This window comes from Hyperolius riggenbachi, chromosome 5 (genome assembly GCF_040937935.1).
Source record: "Hyperolius riggenbachi isolate aHypRig1 chromosome 5, aHypRig1.pri, whole genome shotgun sequence".
Classification (NCBI taxonomy): Eukaryota; Metazoa; Chordata; class Amphibia; order Anura; family Hyperoliidae; genus Hyperolius; species Hyperolius riggenbachi.
Genome location: NC_090650.1, coordinates 401,877,338 through 401,894,669, shown reverse-complemented (window position 1 = coordinate 401,894,669; position 17,332 = coordinate 401,877,338). Strand labels below are relative to the sequence as shown.

At 42.8% G+C, this 17,332-nt stretch overlaps 1 protein-coding gene across 1 annotated transcript in view; it reads right to left on the bottom strand.

Annotated features, from left to right (window-relative positions):
- The window catches only part of LOC137519140 (fibrocystin-L-like), a 328,027-nt gene that overhangs the window by 7,451 nt on the left and 303,244 nt on the right, over positions 1 to 17,332 (bottom strand). The window contains exons 64-68 of the mRNA XM_068237923.1: positions 16,219 to 16,348; positions 13,293 to 13,682; positions 12,116 to 12,267; positions 3,870 to 4,028; positions 1,201 to 1,357 (exon numbers count right to left, since the gene is read on the bottom strand). Coding sequence (XP_068094024.1) covers positions 1,201 to 1,357; positions 3,870 to 4,028; positions 12,116 to 12,267; positions 13,293 to 13,682; positions 16,219 to 16,348 — 988 coding nt within the window. The remainder of the gene's footprint in view (positions 1 to 1,200; positions 1,358 to 3,869; positions 4,029 to 12,115; positions 12,268 to 13,292; positions 13,683 to 16,218; positions 16,349 to 17,332) is intronic.

Below are 17,332 nucleotides of genomic sequence, written 5' to 3'. Positions count from 1 at the left end.
GGGCGGGGGGAGAAAAAAATAAATAAAAAAATAGTAATTTTTAATGGAAAAATATAACAAATTAATTTAAAAAAAAAGTAAAGCCTGCAGCAGCGATCAGAGCCCACCAACAGAAAGCTCTGTTAGTGGGCAGAAAAGGGGTGGGGGATTCATCTGTGTGCTGCATCCTATGGCGCTGCAGCAAGCTATTAATGATGCAGAGCACTTAATTGTAAAAAACAGCCTTGTCATGGGGGGGGGGGGGGGGGGTTAGCCTGTGGTCCTGAACTGGTTAAAGTGAATTGACTATATAAAGATTGTTAGACTAGAATTATAAACGTGTAACTGTATTATACTTTTATCAGCCCACACTATGCTTCAATATGACCCAAGTGTGGGTTGCAATCTTCTGCCACATATAAGCAGAAAAAAAGCCGGGCCAGATTTGCGGAGCCACTTGCGGTATCCCTTCTGGAGATGCTTGGATATCTCTGGGGATGTCTTAGTAAATTAGGCTCACACCCAGACTATGTATAAGCAAGTGTCTCTTAGATGCAAAATGGACTTTGTGGCGGTCTGCTCTGTGCTTATTGCCCCATCACGCTGGGCCGGATTTCTGGAAAGGCATAAAGGCCAGGGCCTAAGGCGACGACAGCTCAAGGGGGCACCTGGACATGAAAAACAGGAGTTGCTACATATGACAGAGGAGGCTGAAAAGGGAATGCATAAAAAAAGGGAAACTTTAACTGTCTCTAAACTGTATTCCCATCCATTAAATTTATAAATTTTTAGTTTTCAAATGTTACTATGAAGGAAAATGATAGAAAGGACCAGTGTGGTTTGAATATAAAACAACATAGTTTTCTTATGAAATCTTTATGCTACGTGTGACTAGGGGTGTGGCGGGGGCATGATTAGGGGTGTGGCAGGGGTGTGGCTTAAGTGTCTCTCTTTCTTATCTCAAAAAGTTGGGAGGTATGGCAATAATATAATCATGGAAATTAGACAGTTCCTGGGTCTCCTTGTATACAGATATACAGACACCTACATCTCTGCCCCCTCTATTGCACGTGAGCACGTCCTGGCTGCTCCTGTGAGCATGCAGCCACAGCGGTAGCAGTGAGTAACTTTTTGTTTGCCTTTTTATTTTTCCTCTGCGGAGTGTCACAGATATTTCCTATTTTGTTGGTAAATCTGCTGGTATTGGGAGGTGGCTCTTACCTGGCAGTTTGAGTACGAGGTCAGTGTAGTTGGCCCAACAACTGTCAAACAGAATTGTGCTGTTTCCTTCAAGCCCATTATTCACAATGGTCCCATTAGAGTATTGCAGCATAGCTGTCAGTGATAAGGAACTGGTGCTCACCGACACACAGTTTCCCTGTGAATGGAATAATGCTCAGAATTAATGAGATATTATAGCGACATCTCAGGTACAGAACAAAAGATTAATGAGGCAGGCAAATGTTTTTATTAAGGATGAAGAATTTTTTAAAGTTCAGTCTTGTGGTGAATTGCCCCCAATCCAGCTTAAAGCGGAATATAACCCTACATTTCAACTTTGCTCTAAAATATTATTTACAGCATATTATATGCAAAAAGCATTTTTTTTTACTAGACCAGCATTGGAAGGGTTAAACACAGAGGTTTAAAGGTCCTGGAGAGATATGCAGAAGTTAAGATAGATACATTCTATTTAGTTACATGTATCTATTGATAAACAGTTGCACACTCTTTGGCTGTCCTCCAAGCTCCTTCTCAGTCAGAGAGATGAGTCACATTCAACACTTAGATACATTATGTAAACAAAATGTATCTATTTCAGCTTCGGATGCGTCTGCAGAAATCTAAAGGAACTTTAAAGCCCTGTGTAACCCTTCCAATGCTGGTCTAGTAAAAAAAAAAATGCTGGTTGCATATAATATACTGTAAATAATGTTTTAGAGCAAAGTTGAAATGCAGGGTTATATTCCGCTTTAAGGTGGCCAGGCATACGTGGTACAATATTTCATTTTTTTTTTATTAGATAATTTAGTTTGATTATTCCATTAGATTGATAATATTTTTCCAGCATTTCCGATCAGATTTTTCTCAAAAAAACTGAATAATCGTTCGAATTTCTTTATCGGAAAAAAAATATTTTCAGGATGGTGATTGAACAGACAGACAATAAGGAGCTGGAGGAAGCCCCAGGTAAGTTTAACCACTTCACCACTGAGGTTAAGGGTTTTTTTCCCTTAAAAACCAGAGCAATTTTCACATTTAACTGCTGCTTCCATTCATTTTGGCAAAAACGTTATCACTACTTATTAGACCTAAATGATCCATACATTATTTTATTTTTGCCACAAATTAGGCTTTCTTTGGGTTGTATTTTTTGCAAAGAATTCTTTTATTTTATATTCATAAAGGGAGTAAGAAGAAAAAACATTAAAAAAAAATCATTATTTCTCAGTTTTCAGCCATTATAGTTTTAAAATAAAATTTGCTACTGTAGATAAAAACCCACATATTTTATTTACCCACTTATCTTGGTTATTACAACCTTTAAATTTTGCCCCTAGTACAATGCATGGTGACAATATTTTATTTGGTGACAATATTTTATTTGGAAGTAAAGGTTTTCTCATCATACTCTATCAATAATTTCAAGCCCTTATTTGCAAAAATAACAATAATACACCCTCATGGCATACATATTTAAATAGCTAAGTCACAAAGGTAACAAATGATGTATTGTCTTTTAAATTCCATTACTTTAGCTGTTATATGGGAGCAGGCAGTTGGAAGAAGTGGTTCATGGGTTTGTTATACTGTAGGCATAATATTTTTAATGTAATTTTTTTTGGGCCACTAGATGTCCTCACACAGTCTCCTGTCTGGTTGGAAAGCTGAATCCCCTCGTTCTCTGCTGCCATTCGCCTGCTCCCGATAACGTGACCTGCATGGGGTTTAGGCATCAAGGGGGTTCCAATGCTATAATTTTTGCAGGGGGGGGGGGGGGGGGCTATTAAGTCTAGTTACGCCCCTGCCTGGAGGTTTTTGTTGCGACTGACCTGTATCTCATCCTTAAAGGCATACGTTGAAAAATGGATTGAGCAGGGTGAGAGGGGTCTAAGGCAATCTTGGTTACTCTCTTTCTGCACCTGCTAGCATAAAGATCCTGCAGGGAAGGTAAGCTACAGCCAATAATTCTTCCTGCTGATCGCATGATGTGCTACAGTCTCACCTTCTCACATTACCTGCGTAACGTGTATGTTGCTATGGTAATGTGCATCACACTACTTACACTAGTAGCATACCACGAGTTACCATAGCAATGTACACGTTAACCAGGTAACATTAAGATGTGCAAATTGCAGAATGTGTGCTACTCCCCTGGCTTTAGGACCGGGTAAAATTGCCATGCGCTGCCTGCACTCGGCAACCTTACCAAAACTTAGTGGATCAGGCCAGAATTTTTTGTGTTGGTGGTTGAAAAACTAGTTGATAAACTAAACACTTTGCACAGTTTTAAAATGAGTTTTGACCTGGCGGACAGCACATAATTAGCAGATGTTCCAGTCCTTTTCATAGAAAGTTCCACATAAGACTAAGCAGTCACATGACTACATATCCTCCAGATTTCCAAGCCACCTGCTTCTGTGCAGAGCATAGAGTAATGCATTTCATTACCCTATCCTGTCTGATCAAGCTCACTTCCTGGATGGCAGGTCAGAAGCTGGAATGGTAATTATAAGTGCTCACATTTGATACATACATAGGATTAGAGTCAGAGTTATCTCAAAATTCTATGATCGCAACCACCTTTCATTGCTATAGGTCCGACTCTATTCCACCAATGTACATGCTTGTGCTCGTTCCTGTACAAGAAATACCAACATGAGACTTACGTTCGAGTCTTGAGCCATAACACATGGCTGCTGGGACAGCCTTTCTCCTGGTAGTCCAGCTATTGGTTCTTGGACCACTGTCAACTTGGAGACGGTGGCCAGATAGCTCCCAGTGGAAGACGTTGATGGATCTGTTCTGTTTACAACCTCTGATGCCACCTAAAAGACACAGTTTTCTGTTACTCTGGATTCTGATCATTCCCATACATGGCTTAGTAAGAATCCACCTGCTCTTTCTTTCTGGGCCAGTGGTGATCAACTACCTAGAAATGAAGTGTCTGAAGTGCTAAAGGGTTTCACATAGTTTGAGTTGATGTAACTGATTTCTCCATGTAGACCAACCATGGCTTACACTACCTTTTAAACAACTACTGGCTTTAGGGTCCCAAAGCACATTTTAAGGGGAAAGAAAAGACACACCTTTGGACAAGTTTCCAAACATAGAGGTAGGACTAGCACTTGCAGTTTTCATTCAGTATTAGATTGTACCAGATTGAAAGGGTATTAGAATCGGCACTAGTAGCTGATGGCAAAACAGTGGGGGTAGGTGGCTAGTCGAATGTGCCTCCGGATGGTTAGATTCACCAAAACAGCATAAAAAAAACCAAAAAAGAATCCGGGCACTATCCACTGCAGTTACCACACTTTATTGCATCCCCACAGATAGACAGATACAGGTGTAATGGGCTGGTCTCGGAAGACCAGCCCATTACACCTGTATCTGTCTATCTGTGGGGATGCAATAAAACGTGGTAACTGCAGTGGATGGTGCCCGGATTCTTTTTTGTCTTTTTATGCAGTATTAGATTGTGCTGTAGAGCATCTTGTTACTAACATGTACCGTATATGCAAGTTAATGTATGTACAGGTATACAGTATATAGAACATGTGTGTACAAGTTATGACAGGTGAATGTTACCTTACTAATAAACTATATAATAAATCTCATGAGGGCTGCACAGCATTTACTGGAGGCCTCAGTTTGTGCAACAAGGTTTTCTAGACATAATGCATGTACACAATAGATTGCATCTTATGGCAAAATCTATTTCCCAGGACACCACACTCTCTTTAATCTAGTAAACTGAGAAATCACAAAAAAGTGGACCTGTCACCATATAAAGCTTAAAGGGACTTCGAGCAGTGCCTGTGGGTATGCCTTTAAGCATACCCACAACTAATTAATTATATCCTCACACCTACTGGCATGATGTTTTTAATTCTATCCCCCTGGGTTCCTTGTATTTCATTGAATTGCACTGAATGGAGCTGCCGACACTGGGGAAAGTGTCGTCCTGCATAATACAATTCTGAATAAGAAATCCAAGATGGCTGCCACAATTTCGATCGGTAAAATAACGAAAACTAAAAGGCGTAGGGTAGCGGCTTCTATATAATTGGAAAGAGGAGAAAGAGAGCTTCAAAATGGTATGCAGCTTTCCGTAGTTACTTCACTGCTCGGAGTCCCTTTAAAGTGGTCTGAAACTCTGACATAACATTCAATAAAAATGCGTTTTCCTACTTTTTCTTACTCATACAGTTATCATATTTGCTTTTGTGCACAAGCAATATTGTCTGTCTACAAATTACAAGTTTCCAAAGTGTAGTTTATCTTGCCCTGAAAGCTGCCATTGATTTTTTTCTATTTCTATTATAACTGTTTTTTATTATATATTAAAATCTTCTAATGCGCTATTCTGAACTGTGTGTGTGCCTGAAGCAGAGACAGCTTGTCAGAGTGTTTTTTACTTGTGTATAAACATTGGAATGTAAACAAATATACTGTTATCTCCAGTTTGGATGCAGTTTTGAAGCTGGATAGCAGGACAAACAGTGATGTTCTGCTACAATTCTTTTTCTGGGATAGAAGCTTTAAAGCTGTAAGGAATCTTTTAGAGCAAAGTAGAAATGTTGACTTTCAGATCACTTTAATGCTTAATTACGCAGTCTATTTCAACCAGACCTCAATAAAAAAAATGGTCTTTCTGAGCTTTATGAAGCACTGTATGGTCAAAAAGATGGTTGTGTTTCTTGGCCATGTTGTCCATAACGGAAAACTCCTCCCATTTGTTGACTTTGTGACCCATCACTTAGTCGCTTGTACTCAAAGATTCTGATATTTGCAGCTTGCCCACGCTGTATGCATGCAATTTGGTGGTCTATTATGCTACATAATTCCCTGGTGTTGGAGCTTATCAAAGATAACCAATTAAACATCTAATAGGGAATATTTATAAAGTATTGGTTGAGTGTGGTGCTCTTGCCCAAACAAGTCAATCGAGGTACAAATGGATGACACTAATAACTGACTAGGATGAAGGGGATTGGGATGAGGCATTATCTGTAGCTGAACACTCTTTACCAAATCTATAAGAGCAGTTTACGCAGCTCTATATCCTGCACCAGACATATGACTCCCGCCAGACTCCACAAATTTAACAATAAGATACCTGATGCTTGCCCTTAGCACCATGCCTCTGACCCTTTGTTTGTCCACATTCTATGGGAGTGAGTGATCACCAGTGGTGAACTTTTGGAGACAAATTGTCAAATTTATGCATGACAAGATGTGATGTCCTCAGGGCCAGCACTTCCATAGAAGCAAAGGGTGCAATTGTCCCAAAGCCTGTAGGGGCCCCCAAGGTGTGTGTCCACTCCCCTCCAGCTATTCTGACCCCATACATGCCTGCAGGAAATGAGGAAGAGAGGCGCCATGGGGAAAAGTCCGTGTAGAGTGTAGACCTTGGTTCTGTGTCCTGTGTCCTACCTGGATTAGGTAAGACCCCGCTGTGTGTACACTCTGCATTTGTAAGAGAAAGGATGGGAGAAATAATGGGGTCCCCAACTTTTAGGGACATATGATGGACACCTAATGATTTTGTGGGGCTGGGAGTGTGGTGGGATGGGTCCTGGGAGTCGTTCAGAGGCTTGGGGGGGGGGGCATTTCTGGGGGGGGGGCCCAAGTTACTTTTGCCCCAGGGCCCCATTGTAGCCTGAACCGGCCCTGGATGTCCTATATCTATATGTCCAATCCAGTGCATTCTGGGAGTGTTCTTCGATGAGAGTATACAGGCAGCTACCAACATTTTTTTTTCTGAGATCCTGTTTGTGGCTAAACAAGAGATATCACTGAAATGGTTGGATTCCAAATCCTATACCAGGGCTGACTGGATTAAGTAGATTGATTCAGCCCCCTCATATGAAAAGCTAATATACTGAATGTCTACAGGAATATGTCCCCTAAGTTTCATCGGATGTGGGATAAATGGCGCGTGCGGTACACACTTTCATCTCATTACTTACTGCCTTCATTTGAGCTCAGGCGCCATGGACAAGATAAAACTATTCCCCCCCCCCCCCTATGAGATGTTCCCTAAATATTCACTTGAGTAGTGCTTCGGCCTCTCTGGAAGTAATATTAAGTAATATGTACCCTTAAAGTCAACGTGTACCAGCTTTACCTGACCACTATGGCGAAAATTGTAAAAAGTTAAAATGCATGAAAACGCATTGAAATAACAAGTACATTTTACCAGAGTAAAATGAGCCATAAATTACTTTTCTCCTATGTTGCTGTTGCTTACAGTAGGTAGTAGAAATCTGACAGAACTAACAGGGTTTGGATTAGTCCATCTCCTCATGGGGGTTTCTTTATCTTTAAAAGCACTTAATGAATGGCAGTTGCTCCATCCAACTGCCAAAAAAGTGTGAAGTGAGCAGGGAGGCTGGCCAGCATTTTTGTAAAAATCCTTTTCAGGTGGACTCTTTATAAAGTACAAAGGCCATGCTGAGAATCGGTTCTGTCAGATTTCTACTACCTACTGTAAGTGATAGCAGCATAAGAGAAAAGTAATTTATGGCTCATGATACTCTGGAAGAAATGTGCATCTTATTTGTATGTTATTACATGTGTTTTACATTTGATATTTTTTCACGATTTTGGTCCTTTCATTTTTATTGTGCACTGCTAGGTGGAACCTCCACTGCTTTGTTTTAATCAGTTTTCCTTTAATTAACCCATTAGCAGCTTCAATAGAGTTATCTTGATTGAGATAAGTGTGCTGCTTTTGACCTCAGTCAGCAGAACTCTTTGTGCTGTAAGTTCTTGGAGTGATTTTATGTCTCTCCTAGCAGAAAATATAGAAACTGAAAATAGAAGTCCTCTGTTATTGTCTCACACTGCCCCCTAGAGACAAGTGGCCATAAATACACATTAAAGCAGCACTGATTAGAAGATAGGAAATCTAACAAATGAGAAATACAAAAAGTGCTAAAATAAAATTGACCTGGAGCACTTGTAAGCTTCTAAATAAATTGGTTTATAAAGGCTTAATGACTGATGTTTTCTTCTGTTGAAGCATTATATACAGGTAAATGCTATACAGTTATAGTAATTTTTGTATTGTTAATCTTTAAACATTAACAGTAATATAATCTCTTGACATACATATTCAAAAAATTCTGCCCCTAATTTATGTATTTTTTTATCGTAATTTTTTTTTAGTGCAAAAAAAAAAAAAATATTTGGGTGATTATGGGATACTGTTGGAGGTAAAGTTTCAATTGTAGATGTATTTGTGGGTCTTTAAAAAAAAATAAAAATTGTGTGCAGGTGTAATTTTACTCTTTGGCCACAAGATGTCCTCACGCATTACTTCCTATTGCGTACCTATAGTATGCTAAATAGAAAGTGATGCGTGAATGTGTTCCGACGGAAGTAAACAAATGATTGTGGCATCTCATTGATGCCTGCGATCATTGACACGAGGACAGAGATTCCCATTCATTCATCTCCCATCTAACAATCGGTGGCGTTAGCAAGCATGGGAGCGAGTGGGAGTGCACAGCGGCAATAGACGTAGTAGCTATCAGTGGTGCTCATCCGGATTCCGGATATCCGGGTAACCCGGATATCCGACCTTTTTTCAGCTATCCGATTCGGATTCAGATACCGGATTTCTAGAAATCTGGATAGCTATCTGCGGATAGTTAGCTGGCAATGCGGATATCCGGAGAAATCCGACTATTGAGAAACTGTAAGACGTCCAGGACGTCATTTAGCCAATCAGAGGGCTCCCAGCAGCTGTCCTAGCAACCAATCACAGAGGGGAACCCTGGCCAGCCCCAGCTGACCTCATTGAGCCAATCAGACAGCTCCCAGCCTAAGCCCTGGCACCCAATCACAGAAGGGAACCCTGGCCAGCCCCCCTGTATAATACGGAGGGCTGCCATGATGAGACATATTGTCCTTGCTTGTGAATGCTCACTGAGAGACATGCTCCAGTGCTGCTGGCCTAGCAAGTGCTGTACACAGTGATAAACCTAAAGCTGTTCAGTGATTAACCCCTTCACTATCACTACACTATTGTTGCATTGTTAATTAGCTTGATTTCATTGTGTGACAGTCAGAGTGTGTGCTGCAGGGCAGCTGTAGCTGCCATGTGTCTGTGTGTGTGCTGTGCACAGACCAGGCCAGGTGCTGCCTGCTGGGCAGCCTTAGCCTTAGCTAGCTACAGAATAGGTTAGGTTAGGGAATAGGATTACTGTTTTATTGTGTAGTTAGTACTGTAGTACTGCAGTCAGGGCACTTGGCACGTGGCACTTGGGACGTGGCACTTTGCACGTGGCACTTTGCACTTGGCACATTGCACGTGGCACTTTGCACTTGATAGTTGGCACTTTGCACTTGGCACTTTGCACGTGGCACTTTTCACACGACACTTTGCACGTGCAAAGTGCCAAGTGCAAAGTGCCACGTGCAAAGTGCCACATACCAAGTGCAAAGTGCCACGTGCAAAGTGCCACGTGCCAAGTTCCGGCATTCTCCTGGCAGATGTTACACCTGCTGCTGTTGCATTGCCCTGCTCCTGCTGCCTTTGCTTCTCCCACCGCCAGGGTGCCACAGGCCACTGCTGCGGTGCTGATACCACCTATATTTAACCCAAAACACAATTGCTGCGTAATTTTTTGGAGGTGTCTGGGCTGAAAACTGCCATGTCCCAGTTGTGCGGTTGGACTTTGGACACCATGTAAGCTGCACAACCGCTGTCTGGAACCTAGGCCTAGTGTTAATTGACAGCTACAGTATTTTTTTTTCTTTGGTGGGGGGGGATTTTAAGTCCCCACATCATCAATTAGTGTTTCCCTTTAACAAATAATGATGCTGCATGCCTCATTTACCCTAAAAACGTTTTTAAAGCAATATAAAGGCCACTTCCAGTTATTCTATCCAGATATCCGAATTTGCCCGGATATCCCGGATACTGGGGTCGGATATCCGATTCTATTTGGATACCCAAAAGGTCGGATCCAGATATCCGATCTGGATCCAGATATCTGGGTATCCGGATCCGGGTCAATCCGGATTTTGAAAAGGGGTATCCGAGCACCCCTGGTAGTTACAGTATGCCCCTGTGAGGTGAAGAGGGAATTTGCAGGGATGTAGTTGCTCATCCCGGAGGAGGGAAAGTGGTTAATATGTATTGATTGATTCATTGATCTATACATGGATTTGTATGTGTAATTCTTCACACCTCAAAAAACTCTTCTTACGGGGCTGTTGGTGAAATCACATGAGGAAGATGGGAAAGTTTGTAAGTAATTATAAATTATATAAAGCACAATATGGTAAGAATAGCTCTGTGGTGCCCCCTCTGGCAGGTGCCTCCCCAGGCTTCTGCTTAGTTTGTCTATGCCTAAAAATGGCCCTGATTATAGGCTACTGAAGTCAGAGCAAGGACTGGAACCCACTAGGAATCACTGCAGAGCTTGTAAATTGTGCCAGCGCTGTGTGCAGCTGTTCCTAGAGTTGTTGCGATCACATTTCACTACATTGAAGCGCTTTTTTTATTTATTTATTTTTAAATTCCTCATGTTCTTCAGCAATCACACATCACATATCACTTACTGCTTCACCAGCTCTTTATTAGTTTCTGTGGTTGTTTTGAGGGCTCTTTTCCACTATAGCGTTTGCGATGGCTGAATCGCAAAATTGCAAATCGCTAGTGATTTTCAAACGCTACGGTTTGCTTTCTAACATAGGAATCACGTTAGGTCATTTCCACTACCGCAATTCGTTTTTTACTTAATCGCGAATGCGCGGCGGAGCGATTATTGCCGCGATTTTGCTACGCAAACGTCGGGAAATCGCCGGGTAATTTTTAACTTTTGCTGAATCGCAATCGCTAGCGTTCAGCGCGAACGCTAGCGATTGCTAGTGGAAAAGAGCCCTAAAGGTTTTTTTTTACAACTCATTGTTTATTAAACTCCATCAGTGTTCCCGCGCAAATCTCATTTAACCCATTATCCTCCATTCAGTCTGGAATTATAGTCAGCCAGCTTGGTACATCACTGCATAAACAATACAGCATACCATTATGCATGGTTCCTGACATGGAGCTTTGGGAAGCAGGGGGGAGGGGAGCAGAGCTGGGATAAGGTCCTCCAGCACCCAAAGCCGCAACACCAAAGTGCGCCCCTCCATCCCTCCCACCCCAGCCGTCACACACTGATTGCTATTAGACTAAGAGACACCTTAGGGCCCCCAACACCTTAATCTCTAGTAATCTGGCTTGCAGTCACTCCCATTTATACCATTTTCTTATTTCTCTCTACTTCAAACACACTATGGGATTGATAGCTGAGTGAGTTTTGCGCCCCCTCCTACACTGCGCCCTGAGGCTGGAGCCTCTCTCGCCTCAGCCTCGGCCCGACTCTGGAGGGGGGTCATCACTACTTCAGAGTTGGGGTTCTTCCACACATCCGTTCCCCCAGGGGTTTTGAATGAGCATAGAGCATAGGTTAGGTACTCCTTGCCTACTTGGTAATTTCCACACACAGTTATGTGTAGAACCACAATTGACAAAGTCAAAAGTTGTGCTCCTCAGGGGTCATAATAAAAAAAATAAAAATAAAGCGCTGTACAGCACTTTCGATTAGCGTTTTATTCATATATATTTTATAAATAAACTTTATTATACTCTGCAGGAGTCCCAATGTCCGGCTTCTGTCTGTAGCCCCCTAAAGGAAAAGGTCATAGGTGCTTCTTTAGGACCAATCAGAGAAGCACCTGTGACCGAGGGCGGGGCTACGGACTGGATGCTAACAACACAAGAAGAAAAATGCAGGGAAAAAAGCAGAATCATATGTACAAATCAAAATTGGAAATCCTAATCACATGTAGTGTAACAGAGCCCTAACGGACAAACTGTATTGCATGAGGCCAAGAATGGGGTGACAAATATTACCTGACTCCAGCCCGGGTCACTTGGAGATGGGACGGGGTCGGACACAGACAGTGATCCAACAGTGACATTCAGGTAATTGCTGAGGCTTCCACTGATTGCGGCTGAAGCCAGATTCTGACTTATTTGCTGGAAATCCGAGAACGATAATTCACCTGAATGATGAGAAATGAGAAATGTTATGTTTTTATGTCTTTTGGACCAGTGTTGTGGCCATGAAGACAGCTTGAATGGTATGCTATGTAAAATGGAGAAGAATCTTTGAGATTGGACTGTTGACATTGAAATCCCTACACAATTTGGGTCCTGGCTACATGTTGGATTTGCTGAAACTGCACAAAACATCCCACACCCTCAGATCAGCAGGATCCATAAACTTGGTCACTCTCAGAGTGCTCAAATGAAACCCAATGAGGTGTCCATTCCCAATATGTACAGGGGAGTCACAGACAAAGGATGGAGGTTCATCAAGCCTCCAATGTCAAACCATCCATACACCTACAATTCCAATCTGGACTCGACCTGTGCTGGAAGAAATTTTCAACACCTTATTTACATGTATAAGCGGTAATACAGCATGGCAGACGAGCAAACACAATGGTTCGGGCTACACTTGACAAAGGACATGTAGCCCAAAAACCGCTGTGCTCGTCTGTCATGCTTCATCACCGCTTATACATGGAAATAAAGTGTTGAAAATGTATTCCAGCATGGGTTGAGTCCAGATTGGAATAGTATGTGTATGGACACACCCAGAGTGCACTTCAAACCTTTTGGAGCCAGAGCTTTCTGTCATGCTGCCCCTACCCTTTGTAATTTCCAACCATACTCAGTAAAGACAACCCCACCCCTGGAGTTATTTAAATCCAGATTGAATAGCCACCTGTTTAGCCTTACATTTGCGAACTTGTAGATTTCTTCCTCTGTAGCAATATTTACCAATGAACCACATACTGGTCTGAGCTATGCTTATGCGCTTTGTGCCCTATGGAGAAAAGAGCTTTACATAGCATAAAAGCTTTATTTTTATTTTATGTGTTAGCCACTGTAATATTTGGACTCCAGTGCCCAGTTATCATAGATGTTGGCTATGGTAATGGCCTTCAGTACTGACCGTGGCCTCATGTAACTCCCTTGTGGTACAGAAAGCTGTCACTGTGCAGGAAAAGCCCCTTGTTACCTGTGGAGTTGGATGTTGTAGTATTTGTTGTTGTTGTAGTATTTGTTGTTGTTGTGTTGTCCTGCTGCTGTACTGGTGGATCAGAAATTTCCACCGATACCGTGAGACCCCCAGCTGCTCTCTTCCTACGCCTGGATCCCTCGGCAATAATCTTGGTGATCCGGATCTTGCTGGCCGGGATGTTCAGGAAAAGTGCCAGGTTCTTAACAAGGTTCTCTCCATAGAACTGGTCAACCGTCATTGCTGGGATATTGAAGGCGATGACAATAAGAGGAGATGTGCGAATTTCCACTGGGGTGGACCCTCTGACCAGGATATACAACGTACTATAGTCTTTGTCAAAGTAGTTGTCTCCATTAATGGTGGAGCTAAGCTGTGGCATGTACTGCCCTACAGGAGATGAAAAAGGAAAGAAAAAAACATGAATTTTGTAGTACAGTATATATCCTGCTACAGAAATCCTATAACTCTTTAAAGCAAACCTGAGGTGAGAATAAACTGATGAGAAAAACAATTCTATCTATCCTTCTACTCCTAAAAATTAAATTACTTTTTTGTTAGCTCACAGTTTTATTTTATCTTTAAAAGCCTAAAAAGTAGAATACATTTTTTATTGTTTCTGCTCAATGACAAAGTCTTTCTGTGCCCCAGAGCTAAAATATCTATATATACTGTATAACAGAGTAAGTGCCTCAACCTTCAAGCAAGAAGAAGAAGTAGTGTCCTGCCCCCAGGGCCGGTCCAAGCAAGAAGAAAGGGCTGGTCCAAGCAAGAAGAAGAAGTAGTGTCCTGCCTTCAGGGGCGGTCCTAGACTTGCTGCCGAGCTGGAGGGGGTAGCGGGCAGAAGGGGGTATTGGGCACAGCTAACCTGGGTCCCCCATCTGCGCTCCCCCTCTAGCTTAAGTTCAGCAGCATCCGCCGCTATTATTAAGAGGCAGCGGGGGGGAAGACTCATCTCTTCCGCGTTCCAGCGTGCGTTCCACTATCGTCAATTCCTGCAATGCCGCCCCCTGTATTGTAAGTGGACGGCATTGCAGGAAGTGACGACAGTGGAACGCACGCTGGAACACAGAATAGGTGAGTCATCCCCGCCCACTGCCTCTTACTAATAGCGGCGGCTGCTGCTGAGCTTAAGCTGGAGGGGGAGTGCACATGGGGGACCCAGGTGAGGGAGGGGGGGTCCTACTGAGCTTAAGCTGGAGGGGGAGCACACATGGGGGACCCAGGTGAGGGAGGGGAGTCCTGCTGAGCTTAAGCTGGAGAGGGAGTGCACATGGGGGACCCAGGTGAGAGAGGGGGGGTCAGACCCCCCTCCCTGCCGCTGTGCCCAATGCCCCCTTCCTGCCCGCTACCCCCTTATGCGATGTATGCTACGCCGTGGGACGGCTAGTATGAACTATTTACCTGTTTAATCAATCCCCTGTACTCAGAAACTGTTCTCTGCCAGGGAAGATTTAAATGACTGTAATTCCTTATCTTTGAGGGTTACCCTACAGTTGACTTGGTCCTGATTGGAGAAAAACTGTCAGTTGCATAACTGACTATGTAACTCTTTCAGGCATAAAAAAGGAACACAGCCTAGTTATTTGTATGGCGTTCGGGTTCCCTCGCCGACACCTTGCAGCTTCCATACGAGCGTATTCCCGTCTTCTGTGTGGCAATCACTGGTGGCAATCTCTTCTTCCTTCTTCGTCACTTCCTGTTCCTTCAGTGATCATGTCCCCCGGTGTGTACCTCTGATGATGCTGCATGCGCCCTCTGATGTCAACCATACGCAGCATTATCACATCAGGCGGCAAATTCAAATTTCTTTGTATTGTATTCAATACAAACATCTGTATTGGATCCAATATAAAAAAATTCTACATTTTTCAAAAAAAAAACATTTTTAATAAAAATTTATTTTTTTAAGTGCTTTTTTATATTGTACGCATGCTTGCGGATGACTCACAAGCGGTCTGCAAAAATACTTACAATATAAAGAAACACCATACAAGACAAACACTGTATAAACACCGTACACTGTACAAGACAAATTGTATCACTTTTGGTACAAAAATCAGAGGGAAATTAAATGCTGGGGAGGTTAAGTGAAAAAAAGGAAGAATCTATCTAAACTATGTGGAGTTTATCCTTAAAGAGACTCTGTAACAAAATGTTTAGCCCTATTTCTTCTATCCTAGAAGTTCCTATACCTGTTCTAATGTGGTCTGTCTTACTGCAGCCTTTCCTAGTTGCACAGTGGCTGTATTATCTCTGTTATATAATCTAATCTTCTTTTCTTTGCCAGCTTTGTTGGCTCAGGCAGGAATGTGCTGCTCTGCTGTGATAGGTAGAAGTTATACACACGCTCTTCACGCCCCCTCCAGGCTCTGTATGAGTCGCAGTCTGAGCTTCTCTCAGCCTATCACATGCTGGTTAGCAGCCATGTTTTTTTGTTTGTAAACACTGCTTAAAACTGTCAATTACAAGCCCGGATTGCAGCAGGGAGTGGAAGAAACATAACAGAGGGGCCCAGGAGAACATAATGAATAGAATGGTATGCTTTTTATTGTAAGAATTTTAGAGTACAGATTCTCTTTAAATAAGGTATGTAGTCCAAATTCAATCTTTCTCAGCCTCTTAATTACTGAGCTATTCACATTTCAATCAAGATCATTTTTCCTGGTCCTGAAGCTGAATATATTTGCATATCTTCTAAAAATGTGTCCAAAATAACGTGTTGTCTGTGCATTGTCTGCCTTAACAGCACTGGAAGACAGCAGAAGGTAGGCCCTTCACCAGCTCTGATCATAAGACACCATCGTCATGTGCTCTGTGCCTATAAGCTTCAGTAAGTAAATCCAGCCTTGCTCACAAACCCAATTAACAGCCATCAGACAGACGGGTCCTTGACCAGCCCCCATGATCACATGCAATGACTTACCTTGGTATGTTGGGGCCAATAAAGTGTAATCGGACCCCTTCCAGTTTACGTTGGTTGGGTTGATGTAGATATTGTTCACATAGACATCCAGGCGCTGAGGATTAGAGTAGTAGATCCCAACACGGACAGCCTGGATGAAGACAAAGTGCAGTGAGCATTTGGCCTGGCAAACCGGACAAAGGACGATGATATGAGGAAAACAGGAAGTGGCGAGGGATCAAAAATCTCCCTGTTCTCATAAGTGGAACTACAAGTCCTGGTTGAGTGTGAGGCCAATGCTGGTCTTTAGCATCCTAAATAATAGGGCAGAAATGTCTGCAACTGAAGCATTCATGTCAGTTTTTTTCCTCACAGTTGGTAATTATTGTTCACTAACTTGTATGGCAGGTGATAGCATATAATGTTCATAACTTGTTCATGGAACCAGAACACACTACTGACGTGTTGCAGGTCAAACAATGTCACAGCTCCCACATTAATGAAACGGAAATGAGCGACAACTTCTAATGCAATAGAGACATCTCGTAAAGACAACATGCAATGTAATTGTTCATACACAATTCATTATTAAAGTGAGCTCTCTCTACCACCCCCCCACCCACTACCCAAGTTAACTTCTTAACGACCGCCCCACGCCAATAGGCGTGGTCGCGACGGCAGCCCCAGGACCGCCTAACGCCAATTGGCATCAAGTTCTGGGGCTGGGATTTGCAGAAGATCGCGTGCAGGCTGCGCGCATCTCCTGCTTGAGGGGCGGAGCTATTGCCGCTCGGGAGATTGTTAGACGGCAAAATCGCCATCTTTACACGATCAGCAGCAGCGCTATACTGGGGACAACCGTGTGACATGGCTGTCCCCCTGGGGGACTCAGAAGCGATCCTCTGTGATAGGCTCAAGCCTATCACAGCCGATCGCTGTGATAGGCAGACGGGGGAGGAAGGGTAATGTGCATAGGGGAAAAAAAACTAAAAAATTATAAGAAATGACACAGAAAATGTTTGTTTATAAACAAACAAACCTGGGGGTGATCAGAGCTCTCTGTTGGTGGGGGGAAAAGGGGGGGGGGGGGGGGAATCACTTGTGTGCTGTGTTGTGCGGCCCTGCAGCTTGGCCT